Source organism: Pleuronectes platessa, chromosome 16 (assembly GCF_947347685.1).
Source record: "Pleuronectes platessa chromosome 16, fPlePla1.1, whole genome shotgun sequence".
In the NCBI taxonomy this organism is placed as follows: domain Eukaryota; kingdom Metazoa; phylum Chordata; class Actinopteri; order Pleuronectiformes; family Pleuronectidae; genus Pleuronectes; species Pleuronectes platessa.
In genome coordinates, this window is record NC_070641.1 from 16,224,756 (window position 1) to 16,239,633 (window position 14,878).

Here is a 14,878-nt window from a genome sequence, read left to right on the forward strand (position 1 = left end):
AGTAGTTATTACTCAAATTTGTTCAGATTAGTGCTTCAATAACACACTTCCTACAGAAAGATTGGCTTCCACAATGAAAAAAAACCACCAATTAAAAGATGTGAGAGAAGAAAACTATATGTTACGGTACCAAAATGCAATAAATCTGTTCCATCTTATTATTATCGAGACATAACGCTCACACAATATGTTGCCTACTAATCACAATTATTGTTTTATCATAGATGTGCAGCGTTGCCAGAGTGCTTCATGTGGTAAATGTAAATCTCCTTTGTTCGTTTTACAGGGTAGCACACTGCGGAAGAGAAAGATGTACGAAGAGTTCCTGAGCAAGGTCTCCATCCTTGGTGAGTGTGTGGATGTGGATGGTAGTGCTTTTTGTTATACTCCTTTGTTTGTGTGTGCATTTAGGAATATGCTGAGGCATGATTGTGTTTACACGTGCGTTACCTGTTACGCATAAATCTTCAACACCGGGTCAGCGAGTCCAGAGTGCAGGCAGTTAAGTCTGCTGAGTGCCACATACTGTATACTGTAGATTAGCCCACATAAACACAGCCGCACGTTGTCACACAAGGCCCATAGTTGAGTAAGGTCTATGTGTACAGTCCTAATCTTCTGTTCGCACTAAGGCCAGTCACACTCTGCAATGTCGCTGTGTGGACAATTAAATAATGGGGAGTTAAGCTAAGCCTCTCTTTTCCCACTGGAATTTGGATAACTCCAGCCCACACAGGCCATTTAGTTTGGGGAATTGGCGAATGAGATTCATTCAGACTTTTCAAAACGGACTGCAAATGGAACTGACATCTCATCCCTTTCCACTTGATCATGTGTGTGTGGTGTATAGAGTAAGGCCATGCCCCCTGTACAGAGTTATTAGCTGGCTGAGTAAACACATACACTCAATTCAGGTCTTAAGAGAATGTCTCTACAAGGTCTGCACTCTTTTCATTCAATTCCTTTCTTCTGCGCCTCCCTTTTGGAAAGCCTTGTCGAGGCCTGCATTCAAGCGCTCGCGTCTCACTTCGAACGACTCTCCTTCTCCTCATTTCTCTTTCCGCCGCCCTGCCCCTCCACTCTGCCCCTTTGAATTGGAGGAGGGGTTGGAGGCGGGGGTGTTTTTGTTTGTCTTTGATTTTTGAGATAGCCACGAAATTGGGTACAAGCCCTTGATGTCGTGGAGTTGAGGAGAGAAAAACAACATGTTCTTTGTCGCACAAACACACATGCGGAGGCTTCAACATCCCGATGGCCAATTGTGTGTGTAATAGATATGCGTGTGTGTGTGTAGCAAGGTGATCCAAGTGGGTCCAGGCTCCGGCGAAGCGTGAAATGTAGCGTCTTTAGTCAGCACATTTGTGTATCACGTTACCTGCCGAGCTGTTAAGGATCGCCACTATAGAACCTGCTGCCTTTAGCTTGCAGCCAGACAGGGGACATCCGTCCGGGGCCGGCAGACACCACGGCCCCACCAGAGGGGACACTGGACACCTCCAAACCATCAGACCTCACCTTAGTTAATCCTAAGTACATACACATTTAGACCCACACACACACAAATAGACACACTGGGATCAGTTACTCAGAGTATCAGGAGACAATAGTCTGAGACAAAGAGATTCTGCTATAGTTTTACGCCTCTAACTCGTGTCTTTGTCAAATCAAGACACTGACACACACTCATCCAGACAAAGCTGAAGATGAGGAGCAGTTTCACTGCAGATAAGTCACATTGTACGCGTATATTGTTAGGATTAGCTAGCAGTAATCTAAAGGATGAGCTCATTCAGCCAATCCTTGATGTGGAGATATTTATAAATTATTGGGCCTTGCTTTCTATAAATACTGCTTCATCCGAGTTGCTGAAAAACTCCTCGGAACATTTTTTCCCAGTGAAGATGTGTGACCGTCTGTGTTTTTGGTTTCTGTGCGAATACCAACGGCATCTAGAAATACCCCGGGCTAACCACGTCACTGTACGTGTGGTCGGACAGTCGGAAAGACAGCTGTCGCCACTGGCTCTCAGGATCAACAAAAACTGAAAAAGATCACAGGTTTTGGCAGGACCCAGTCACCAATGGTCAATTCTCCACATATTTCGCAATGGAGTTTTAAAATGTACCAGAAATAAATCTATTCCGAGGTTTCATAGTTGCTTATCATTAAATCTATATTACATTTGATATTATATTCGGTAACAGACTTTTTTTTTATTTTTATTTCCCTTTAGATGTAACTCACCCACTGAACAAACATTACCCTCACTGGCCTTCATATTTCTTCGATGACTGTTTGTGCTGCATCTTGTACATATTCACTTTTACAAGCACCATGCCCTGGACCATGCAAGTGTCCCTCTCATGGATTCCTTACATCTTAGTGTCATGGTGTGGTCGGACCTGAATTAGCCTTTTTGGGGTCAGCTCAAAATCAGTAGCGTCCTTCAGATTTAGGAGATATGTCAAGGTGTTTTAGCACCGCAAAGCTCCATGATGGGATTGAGGAGGCAGAGGGATCAGAGATTTAATGGTCCCTGATGAGTGACAGGATCTTACTCAGACACTAAGACTTGCTCAGACACACTTTCGATTATTTACATCTGCTTTGTAGAGATAATGTAATTGACACTGTTTTTACTGACTCATCCGAGTTGTCCATTCACAGAGTCCTTGGACAAGTGGGAACGTCTGACTGTAGCCGATTCTCTGGAACCAGTGCAGTTTGAGGACGGAGAGAAAATAGTTGTCCAAGGAGATCCTGGTGATGACTTCTTCATTATCACAGAGGTAAAGTTTTTGTGTGTGTGTGATCATAGATTATACATCAATAATCATGACTATTTGATGTATTATTGACATTAAATAATCATGATCAAACAACTGAAAAGACGATGAAAGGACGGTACACAAGTTCCCAAGTTGCTAATGTCATCACTTATAAACCAATAAACACGATTTTTAAAATGTGTAACTTTAACCTTGAAATTGTTAAATGCTACTTCTTACTCACTTGCAAACTGCATGTCTATCTCTCACTAAGCTTCACAGCCAATACAGACGTTTTTATGATTTCGTTTACTTATATGACCTCACAACTTGGAAATGAAATGGGACCTTCCGAGGAGCACAGTGTGAAAAGTCAATTTTGTGAGAATCTTTGCACTGAGACAAGTCTCGTAGATAAAGGTAGACATTATGTGTTGTGATTTTCCTTCACTGTAAATGTCACGTGGCCTGGGAGCGTGTAGGAACCAGGGCTGGTGTACATGTCATCGTGCAGAGACGTTGGTGGGCTCTCTGCTGAGATCGGAACTGATCCTCATTTATTGCCACCAGCAGACAGACTACTCGCTGGTATTTCCCCGTCCTGGCCCTCAACCGCAAATTCTGTACAGAAGAATAGCCCCCCTTACACTGCAGGCTTTGTGGACCTGGGGCCCCTGGTGCAGCTTCATGTAGCCCCCCCCCCACCCCCTGCCTGTCATCCTACCACACTTTTGATTAACTCCATACTTACACAGCTATTGCCAGGGTCAAGTTGAGAAGGTTTTGGGGATGGGGGCGCAATCTTCTCTCATTTTTTCCTCGCCTCCTTAATTTTCTCATTTAACTCTCTGATTTACATGAAGGTTAGTCTGTCTTTTTGAAGTTGTCACCCTTTTCTGTCAGTTACTCTGTCTGTCCTGCTCATTCTGTGTTTATCAAGAGTCCATGTGAGTGGAGCATTGGTTTCTTTCGCTGTGGTAAGGTGCAGCTAAACCAGAGCAAGATTTTGTGCTGAGTAATGCATCGCTCATTATCCCTGTTTTTGGTCTGTTCACCTGTGCAGCTCCTCCTCTCCATCCCTCTCTCTTCCATCCTTTCATGCCCCTCTTCAAATATATACATTGCAGCCAACAGGCCTAAGGTTCTCACTTAAAGATCTAAAGGTTTCGTGAACTGTGCAGCGCCTGTGGGTCTTTTTATCCTTTACTCAAAATCAATCTGATAATCAAATCAAGCAAAATACTAAAATTATGACTTTGATACTACACTACAATTTCCCTTAATTGCCGTATGAAAAAGATTTTCTTGTAACAAAAAAACTCGTTGGACTTATATTTTAGGACTGAAGCATTCATATTTTTTTATTTTTATGCCATACCTTACTTCTTACATTGTCTTTGTCAACATGCTGTTGACAATCGGCATTAGAGCTGTTTGCACGTTGATGCAACTCTCAGGTTGCTGTTTAATTTAAAATGTTATGCTCTAAAGTATTAAGTCCAACAACAAAATGTGTCTCTCCGAATATTTATAAACTGAACTGAATATATCCCACACACACTTCACATTATCCGACCATAAAAAATGTGTTGGTCAAGTTTGAAGCTTCCTGTTTTAGCCTCGTGGAGCTGCAGAAATCCCTTAAGAGCAGTTTGACTGAATCCACTCGGGGTTTAGGACCAAAATATATCAGTTGACTCATCAGTCTGAGACGTTTTAACTTCCTCGAGAACTATGCAGAAGGATCCTGGGGATTACAGGATGGAGAGACGGAGGAGGCTAAGTAGTAGGTAATCAACACATTTTAGTTCACCATGTAATTCCACATGAGACAGACACTGTGAGCATCACAGCTTTGACAACAGGTCGACTGCAGCCACACTCTTCACCTCAAACTTCTCCTGGAAAATCAGAACCTCTTTTCCTGCTCACTGCAAATATTTCTTTCATTCTATCAACCAACAGAAGAATTTCTCTCTTTCTTTCCGCCTTTACTCTTGTCTATCTTTTAATTTCCCCTCTGCTCTCTCTGTCACGCTGTCCCTCCCTTGCTCTCTCTCTCTCTCTTTCTCTCTCTCGCTCTCTCTCCCCCTCTCTCTCTCTCTCCATCTCTCCATCTCCCCATCTCCCCATCTCTCCATCTCTCCATCTCTCATGTAGCAAGGCCTGACTTTCCCAGAGCAGGGTGGACTGTGGTGGAATGTGTGTTGCTGACTTTCACACAGGGTCACAAGACCCAGCCTCCCGGGAGAGAGAAGCAGAGAGAGAGAGGGATGAGTCAAAGAGGGCGGGGAGGGACATATGAGAGAGGAGGTTGATTAAATAAGGACCACATGTAAAGAGGTATTTAACGTGACCTACAGTAAGATTAGGCTCATTGCCAGCTTTTCCCTGATGTGCACATCTTTATGTCTTTTGATCAGACTAGGTGTGAATGTTCAGTCAAAACTCTCCCATGTCTGTCATTCTCCTCCTCTCTTTTTCTCTGTCTCTTCTCGCTCTCATTTGTTGTTCCTACGGTTTTGGAGCATTAGCCAAAGACAAACCCCACAATCACTAATTACATGCTGCTGATGGGGAGGATTTACAAAAGGGTGGTATAGAGACATCACTTTTCTCTGCCCGCCAGGAGGAATGGGGCCCTAATGAAAAGTGACATGTTTACATATTTTCCTCACACTGTACACACAAGCCTTTACAGAGCTCCGGGGGCAGTGAGCACTCCGCCTCACCTTCCCTCGCTTCAACTCTTACTGCTTTCTCCTCCTTCCTTCCCTCCCTTTTCAGGGGCCATACACTCAAACCCAGTCTGGTGTGCCCTGAAATGCTGAGGGAGGAATTAAGAAACTCGTGGAGCATCAGAGAGGAACGTGTTAGGGAGAGTTTTGAAACTTGGTGTTGAAAAGGGGGAGAGGATGTGCGGCTTCAAGGGATGAAGAATCCATAACATTATCATATAAATATCCGTGCCATAAATGCCAGATTGTGAATGAATTATTCGCAGGGAAATTAGTGAAAATGTCATTCTTCCCTAGTTCACACCAGTAAAGTTTAATAATTAATGCTTTTTAAAAAAGTTTATATATTGCATCCTATATTGACATTTTAAAACATTGAAAAGCATAATGATTCTTTTTATTCATCTTATTTGTTATCTTTAAAGTCACTCTCTGTTATAAGGATGAAGTCAAACTAAAAACATGGAATAAAGTTTTTTCAATTTACCCTATTCAGTTTTACAACCTGAGCTGCGTGTTAGCCTCTCGGTAAAATCAGGTGACGCCTGTTCGTCCTCGTGCTGTCCTCTCAGCTAATGCACCGGCTCTCGTGTTGTCTCGTATTTGTCCTTTGACCCCACAAAAAAGTAATCTCACTGAAGGGATCTAAATGGTCCCAGCGGGTCCCACAGAACGGCAGTGCTCTGTGGGTTGCAGATCCCTTGTTACTGTAACCTTACATGTCCGCACAGAAATGCAATTTAGCTAATGGAGCTCAACAGTTTTATAGACTAAAGATCAATGCCGTTAATGAATTAAGTCATATTTTACTGAGTGTGAGGGTAGAGCTACAAGAACAAAGGTTCAGATTAACGGGTCTTAATTGGGTTAAACCATTTTTCAGTTATTTTCTCTTTGAAAAAAAAAAAAAAACTGTTCAAAAGCTGTTCAATATAGGGAGGAGAGCAGGTCTTGTGGGAAGAGCCGCTGTCGTGTCTCTGTGTGTGTATGTGTGCGTGTTTGTGTGTGTGTGTGTGTGTGTTTGAATGAGAAGGTGCAGACCCTGCTGATGCTGGGTGGCCTCGTGAACAAGCTACTCAGGATATCACCTTCCCTCCATGTCTGCTTGTCTGACTTTCTCTTTCTCCCCGTGCCTGGTGTTGATCCTGCAGTTACTACTCGCTATATGCAAGAGGCTGCATTTTGACATGTCACCGCGGGCTGCCTCGCTCTGCTCTGTGTGTGGTATGCACGTTTAGGGACGAGTGGGTTTGAGTGTGGATTTTGGTTAAGGGATGTAGGGATTGTTACGTGACCAGCAATACCACTGAGCAGGGATGATTTGTCTACTTGCTCTCTTATGTTGGCTCTCACACTTCCTTTTTTCTCTCCTCTCTCCTCAACTTGTTTAGCACCGACTCATTCATTCACTCATTTACACTTTGTTTCCTATCTGTGCCTTTCCTGTTTTGTTGTCTTTTGCTTTTTGCCAGTCCTCCGCACCCTGTGTCGGGCAGCCTGGTGTGGAGGATCTCTGATGTTTACAAAAGGAAATATCTTCGGAGCTGCCCTGGCTGGTACATTCTGAGATGGTTATCTGGACCACACTGGATGAGGCCTGTTCACGGATGAACTACTGTACATGATGGTGCTGCACTGTCTCACTTTCTTTGTTTGGACGTGAAAGGAAAGGAGAGGAATCAACTGGTCGTAAACACAGGGGCTTCAGTGTATCCCCATTCACATCGTCCTCTGTTTTTTATCACCTTTGAGCTTGAGACGCTTTGTTCTGTTTAATTAAAAGTTTAATTAGAAGAGGCCGCAGCAGTGTTTACACTCGAGATCACGCAAAGTCATATAATTTTATGAAATGGTTATATGCTCAGTAGTCAAACAATTCAAGTGCAGATAAAAAAAGAAAAATGTTCTAAATTAAAAGTCAAAGTACCACATTAACTTATCTTTCGAGTACTTGCTTTTAAATATATTTTGTATAAACTATAGATATACTTAAAGTTAAAGGTAAAAGTACTGGCCTAGTTTAGCCTGTTCCCTAATGCAACGGTTTACAACATTATTATGGCTGAGTTTTTGTCGTGGCTCCACTTAAGCCATTTCGGGCTTTTCCTCTTCCCTAGGGATGCTCTTGCTGCAGGAGGCGGGGCCTCATCACTGATTGGATCATTGGACCAGTTATTGATAACTTTAGAAAACAAACAATGTGAACATGTTAAGTAGTTCTTTAAAAAATATAGTGAAGTGGAAAATACATTTGCTGATATATGTAGTGGAGTAACAGTTAAAAGTACCTGAAAATAAATCTTACTTAAATAGAGATACATGACAATATGTGCCAAATACAGTAATGAATTAAATATATTTTATTACCTCCCACTTCTTCTCCACTGCTTCCTGTTGCGTGCTCCTGAGGAGTTAGTCAGCAGTACCTGCCTCAAGTCTTCAGCCTCGTGCTCAGTGCAGTTAATATAACTGTCCTGGCTGATCAGTTCAGCTACTGGAACTGACTGATCTTTAATCAGTGGCCTTAATCAAACAAAGTTCATGCAGTAGCCAGGTGACTGAGGTCTTGGCCGCCATCCTCGTCATCCCTCAGGCTCGAGTTAAAAACACACAGAGAGAGAGAGAAAGAGAAACACTCACTGTGTTGGTCTAAAGATGTTGACGGAATAAAATAAGTAACCGAACATTGTCCAAGTGACACAAATAACTTTCACCCTCTAATACTATGTTAACATTACTTGTAATACTCATGATGATACTCACCACTTCCTTAAACAGGTAGAAAGACACAGAACTTATTCAAATCACTGATTCTTGAGAAATTTTAAAAAGTCTTTATATCGAACTGTCTGTTCTGCATCGATCTTATAATTCCAGAAATCTTGAAAGAATTTGGACCTTACATCTCAAGAACCGTTCATCTTATTGGCTTCACACTTGGTATTTGTATTGTTCAAGGCCTCAGGTAGCACACTGTCAAATTTGGTGCGATTTGGACACGTGATACGTTACATTTTAATAAACTTTAAATAAACAGAAGACCAGCGCTCTGAAGCATCGGCGGCTGTCACTCATCAACGTAAATTACGTTGTTGATCGTGTTCTCGACAAACTGATTCTCCACTCAGGGCTTCTGCGTACTGAGTCGAGCTCCGCCAACCTTTAAATAAACACGTGAACAGCTCCTTGTGCAGCAACCCGCAATTATCACAGGCCAAACAAACAGCCCACTCCAAACATTTAAGTTTTAGAACAGCCACTGCACACGTCGGACTAAATCTGGTAATATTAGCTCAGCTCTCCTTTAAAAGCCCACATTGCCTGAACATCTGGAGGTCTTTTTGGTTGTTGTCTTCGTCTCATGTTTACCTGCAAAATTAGCCACAATATGGACATCTGAAAATGTAACATTATATACATGAATATGGAAATAAAGAAAAAAGCATAATAGGTCAACTTATAAAATGTTAAACACTGAGTAAAGCCTTTACATTTGGAAATCTGGATTTTAAGCAACCTCCCGGCTGTAACAAGTTTTCAGATTTATTTTGTCAACACTGTTAGATGCCAAAGAATATATATCCATTTTATAAATTTAGTTCAGGAGAGATAAAAAGACAACCCTATCCTCTAGATTTCTAAAATCCTCCATGAACAAAAACACACGTACCCTCCTGTTTATCATGTACAGTTGCCAAGTTAGGTATGCAGTGTGAAGGATTTAAAGAATCACAAATACGAACTCTAAACATCATCATCCCCGACTCTCCACATCTAAATTCACCCTGCTGTGCCGCATGCTCTGTGGTAATGGCACCGCGGCACAGTTTGGCCGGGTTCTACTTCGATGTGACTCCACAGTTCATTTCAGGCACAAAACTGTCTCGGTCACACACGTCCCTTTCACTGAAACACAGTCCCAGCTTTGTGTGTCTGCAGGGAGTTGCTGGCAGTTCGGGGTGTTTCTCATTAAGGCTCATTATATTCATATTTAGCATTATTAGCCTGGTCAGCACACGGAGCAGCGAGAGCAGAGAAGAAGTAGAGACAGTGAGAGCGAGCATTGGAGCGGCCAAATCTGTTTTAGGGGGAGGGTCCAAGACAAGCTGAGAAGTTCCCCTGCTGACTTTTTACCTGCTTCCAATTTCAGCTGAACTTCAGTACATGTGAAAGTCTAGACCTCGATACCCCATGTTAGCCGGGGGCGTAGAGAAGCATTCAGTCCAACTCTGAACACTTTGTCACAGCTAAACACAAAGACATTTTCAAACCCGTGCTCATTCACACTCAACAGCTGCAGAGACATGACAACAGGAACTGTTATCATCTGTTGGGCAGAGTGAACGGAAATCAAATTTCCTCCCTTAGACATTTTAGATGAGTCACTCTCTCACACACACAAACACACACACACACCAAACACAGTGGGTGATGGTAACATCCGTAGCATTGTTGGTCATAGGATCCGTCCAGCAGACATCAGCTGTTCCTTTTCTCACTGTATGTGTGTATCTGCATTTGCATGTTTGCATTTCATTCTACATCCATTTGTGTGTGTGCGTGTGTGTGTGAGTGTGTGCCAATGTTCCATGTGAGTTAGCACGGCACCTGCTACTCGCCCATCGTTTCTATCATTGTGTTGCATCAGTGTTTCGGGGGGGAGTTTGGGACACTACGCTGGAGCTCCCTCAGTCTTCAACAAATCAGTTGTTTCCATTTTGTGGGTGAATGATGATGAGGGGGATTATGTGATGGAGACACTGAGGAGTTCAGGCTCTAAAAGGCTTACATGTTTTGTATGTGTTGCACTCTGGAGGAAAGCTAGCAGAACAGATTTGAATTCTCCCTGTTGGAATATGTGAGTGAGTCGTTGTGAGTTCCTGGTTGTCCCACAGAGCAGGTGTCCGTCCCACAGAAGTGGGCTAAATCCTGTGCACCTGTGTTCTTATGAAGCTGAGGAATTTCTCCACAGCTTAATCCTCCTGATGAGTTGCAACCCCTCGCTAAAAAACCACGACACCCCCCCCCCCCCCCTCCACCCCACCCCTTTTTTTCTTCCATCTTTCCCAGCAACACCCGTCCTCCCTCTTACTTCCTCCTTCTCATCTTGTTCTTTCTTTTCTCTTGTCTCCGTCTGTCCACTGTGTCCCCCTGACTCTCCTTTTCTTTTCTGTGTGCAGGGAATAGCCTCTGTTCTACAGCGCCGGTCTGACAATGAGGAGTACGTGGAGGTTGGACGCCTCGGACCCTCAGACTACTTTGGTGAGTTTAGTGACTGGTTCCCATTTTCCCAGATCAAATCTATCGATGGCTTTCACCAAACTCTGGCATTTTGTGTAGCCGAGTCAAAACTAAATTGACTGGAGTGTAGCACGTTCATTTATCTGTATAACTATATAGCTGTGATTTTCACATCCATCCAGGGATTTTTAAGCAATTTTTTTGTCACCTAAACAGTTTGAATTTACTGAATTGAAGAATTAACGAACAAAATAAACCTCTGCTCCAACAATAATTATTATCAAATATTTTGCTGATTATTTTCTTGATTAACGGTCAATCATTAGTTCTGTATCACAAAGTCAGATGACAGAACATGTTTATGTTTAAGTTCCCAGAGCCCAAGGTGATGTCATGTGTTGTCTTAAGAACAGTATGAAACAAAATGTTATTTATAATCATATTAGAAGAAGAAAAACTTTAACCAGACACGTTTAGACCTAAAAATTATGTCGGCAATGCATTTTTCTTTTGTTTGATTAATTCACTCATCACTTCTTTTTTGCCATTTCTGTCAACAAATACAAATAAGTGTCAAATTATTTCTGGAATTAAAACACAATATCAGTGTCATCAGTGATTTAGTCCTTTTACTTTAGTCTCTAGATGCAGAAAATAAAAACAGGAAGCAGACAAAGATGCTGATCACAAGATGGCATCAGAATGATTTGTTACACATTAAATATCAGAGAAATGTTTTTTATGCAGATTTGCAACCAGGCTGAACTTCTTCTCTCCCTCCTCTTCTCCATCCTCCAGGTGAAATTGCCCTGCTGTTGAACCGTCCCAGGGCAGCCACCGTAGTCGCCCGCGGCCCCCTCAAGTGTGTGAAGCTGGATAGGCCCCGCTTCGAGCGTGTGCTGGGGCCGTGCTCAGAGATCCTCAAGAGAAACATCCAGAGATACAACAGCTTCATCTCCCTCACCGTGTGACAGGTCGGCCCCCGTGGGCCCCACCAGCAGGGGAGGGCGACGTCAGCATCAGAGTTTTGGTCGCTGGGTGGGTGGGAGGGGATGAGGATGTGGGGTAAAGGACATGGGTTTTACATCTACAAAAACAGGGCACACATTTCCTGCCTTTTTTCCATTTTGCGCGTTTCTTTCTTTCGATCTTGTGCACTTTGACTCGACCTGTGCTGTCACGTAGCTTTATGTTAACAACAACAACAACATGCAGGAGTGTGAAAATCAGAGTGGGGACGGAGACCATTCAACTGATAATGGTCAAGAAGTCAGTACAGCGGTTCTACTGTATATGAAGCGTGCTTCTAGGACGACAACGACTGGCGTTTGCACTTGTGTGAATTTATGAAGGTTCTGGATGAATTCAGGAAATAAGAAGGAAGTTAAAGTCATGTTTACGTACGGCGGGAGGAAGTGAGGTCACGTTTCTTTGCTCGCTGGCTGTGCTTTGCCTTTTTTTTTCTTTCACTTCTGAGTGTGGGGTGACATTTTCAGGTCAAACCAGAGCAGCACTGCACAGACCTCTGTTCCCCAAAATGTAGATTTAGAGTTAGTTTCATTCGTTTTCAGTCCATCCTAAGTGTGCTTTTTACTGCTGTGACCGGCCGGGGGGGCTGTTAGAGTTCACTTTTTAATGTGTGGTGTGTGGCAGTCAAATTCATTCACTTAGCTGCTCTCTTTCTCTCGAGAAAAATCCTCTTCGTCACAATATTCCCCCGGAGCGGTCGGGTCCGAGTCGCGAGCCGCGTGGAGCTTCCAAAGTCGCAGTAGGGTTGTCAGTCCGCACAAACACACACAAACAGGAAACACACTGACATGAAACACACAACCATACTGTATATGCTTACCCTGTCTCAGGACTAAATGAATCTTCAGCTTTCTCTCACACACACACACACACACACATGCGCCTGTGTGTCCTACCTGATGCTTTTTTATGCTGCTTTTGTTCTGTGTTATATTGCTAGATGAAAGCTTTTGCACCACTTTAGAGTTCGTAACATTGAGTTAATGCAGCAGTTCTATTCAACTGTTTTTACGAAATTACTTCTACGCTATAGATATATTAAAGAAAAAGGTAAAAAAAAAAAACTTTATGGGGGTATACATATATTTATATATATATATATATATACACACACACTTGTGTTTCTTTCTGTCGATCAACTGTTATCCGTCTAAAGTTGCACAACTGACCCAGCGACTGATGTTGTGTAAAACGGGACCTTAAGAAACAAATCTTTCTGTATTTTCTCTCTCTGTATCTCTTTCTTTCAAATATCAAACCATCTTGACAAAATAAAGATAAGCCTCTGAAATCCTTTTGATTCGAGTCATTCTTTTTCTGCTGATCAGCCCCCCCCCCCCTCGTCCCTCAGTCAGTGTGACGCCTGTTCACATTCTTGCCCCTTCATTTATCCCAACTTCTGGCATCCTCTCCTCCTCTCCTGACCGGACTTAGCTCTGTCGTTCCCTTTATCTCATCCAGCGGCACTTTCAGTCCACACCCTTGCTCCCCTAGATGTTATATCTCTATTAATCTACCCTTTCTTTTTCTAAGGAAACTGTCCTCTTCCCTCACACTTTTCTAATTCTTCCCAGAGCTTCCATACCACCTACCACCCCCCCCCCCCCCCTCCCGCTCTCTGGCTGCCTCCACTCTGCTCTTTATCCTTCTCACATTAAGCTGAGTGTCAGTCATCCGTCAGTGGGAGCTGTCAGAAAGCCTCAGAGCTCCTCCCAGTCAGTTTACACCACAGCGGAATAAAGCCTCTACAGCTTTGACACATTCCTCTTCATCTTAATGCCTACTAAATCAACTGAGGAATGTGCCCCCTACTCGTCGACATGGAGTGTAAGACCCCCCCCCCCCCCCCCCCAACAAACACACACACACACACACACACTCACACGTACACCCTCTTCCCTTTGACAGTTAACACACATGAACTCATAAACACACGTCTTGAATTTTGGTTTTTCAGCAAAAGGAAGGAAAACCTTTAGGGACCGACAACATTTGTCAGAACTCATTTTTTTATGTGGTCTTGCAAGTGCAGCCACTCACATGAAGCACGCACGTTTTATGCTGTCTTTTTTTTTTTCAGATCTCACTGACTCGTCGGTATTTTACAACTGCTGAAATCCTGTTTTCTTGGATCACAGTTTCTGTCGCTTCGGCCTCCTTGAAGTTGACGCTGCTCGTGTTTCAGTTACGCGTCAAACTAATCTCACAGCTTCAGAAACATTAAGTTACATCATCATATGGCTGAAAGGTCTGGAAAACCTCTCGATGGTGAAGGTTAAGAATTTATTTAAGGGTCCACTGAAGATGTCTTACCAGGAACTGAGCTCAAATGTCCATCTCAATGACAACTGCGGGTTCTCATTGGATGGAGTCAGTGTGAGGTTATGTGGATGGAGAGACTCCGTTTCCAGAGAAAGCCTCAAAGTACCTGCAGCACTCCCAACCGCTGTGCCCTTCCAAAGAAAGCATTTGTGATTACGTTGGTAACACCCATACGAAAACCCGACCTGAGCTGACCTGAGTTAGTGTGTGTGTGTGTGTGTGTGTGTGTGGGTGGGCCAATTGAAATATTGGTACTGTCGCATGAGCATCACAGTCAAGCCTTGGTATCTTGGCACTGTGCCCATGTGATAAATAGGAGCGCACAACCAACTGCCACCAACACACACAAGGTCAACAACAGCCAATTAAAACAACAACATGGATAATCGCTGATCACAACTATCCAAAGCGTCTCAGTTTTAGTAGAAAGTATGAAACTGCAGGTAAAGTGTAAAGTCATTATCTTTCCACTGTACATTTATCTTTGTGAGACGTCCCGTCACTTTGTCTCAGCAGATCACTTGCCTGCAGTTGGTGCGATGCATTGTTAAGAGAAAAAACAGGGTTCCCAAGGCAGATTAAACACTTAATCACCAGATATGTATCAGATACATATGTACACAGGAATTTTCTACAAACTGCTTTGAATTTCACCTGTACACAAATGTTAACACTCTACATATCTCATTTTATTCCCAAAGATCTTCCCAAAGAAATTCCCCAAATGGAGTAAAAACTGCCTATTTCGCAATGTTAAAGAAAGTGAAATAAAAAATCCTG

General features: G+C 43.0%; 1 protein-coding gene across 1 annotated transcript in view; it reads left to right on the plus strand.

Annotated features, from left to right (window-relative positions):
- prkar1b (protein kinase, cAMP-dependent, regulatory, type I, beta) overlaps positions 1 to 11,748 on the plus strand; it is a 57,190-nt gene extending 45,442 nt beyond the window's left edge. Inside the window, exons 8-11 of the mRNA XM_053443755.1 lie at positions 287 to 347; positions 2,668 to 2,789; positions 10,687 to 10,768; positions 11,546 to 11,748. Coding sequence (XP_053299730.1) covers positions 287 to 347; positions 2,668 to 2,789; positions 10,687 to 10,768; positions 11,546 to 11,718 — 438 coding nt within the window. The 3' untranslated portion in view covers positions 11,719 to 11,748. The remainder of the gene's footprint in view (positions 1 to 286; positions 348 to 2,667; positions 2,790 to 10,686; positions 10,769 to 11,545) is intronic.
- The last annotated feature ends 3,130 nt before the right edge of the window (positions 11,749 to 14,878 follow it).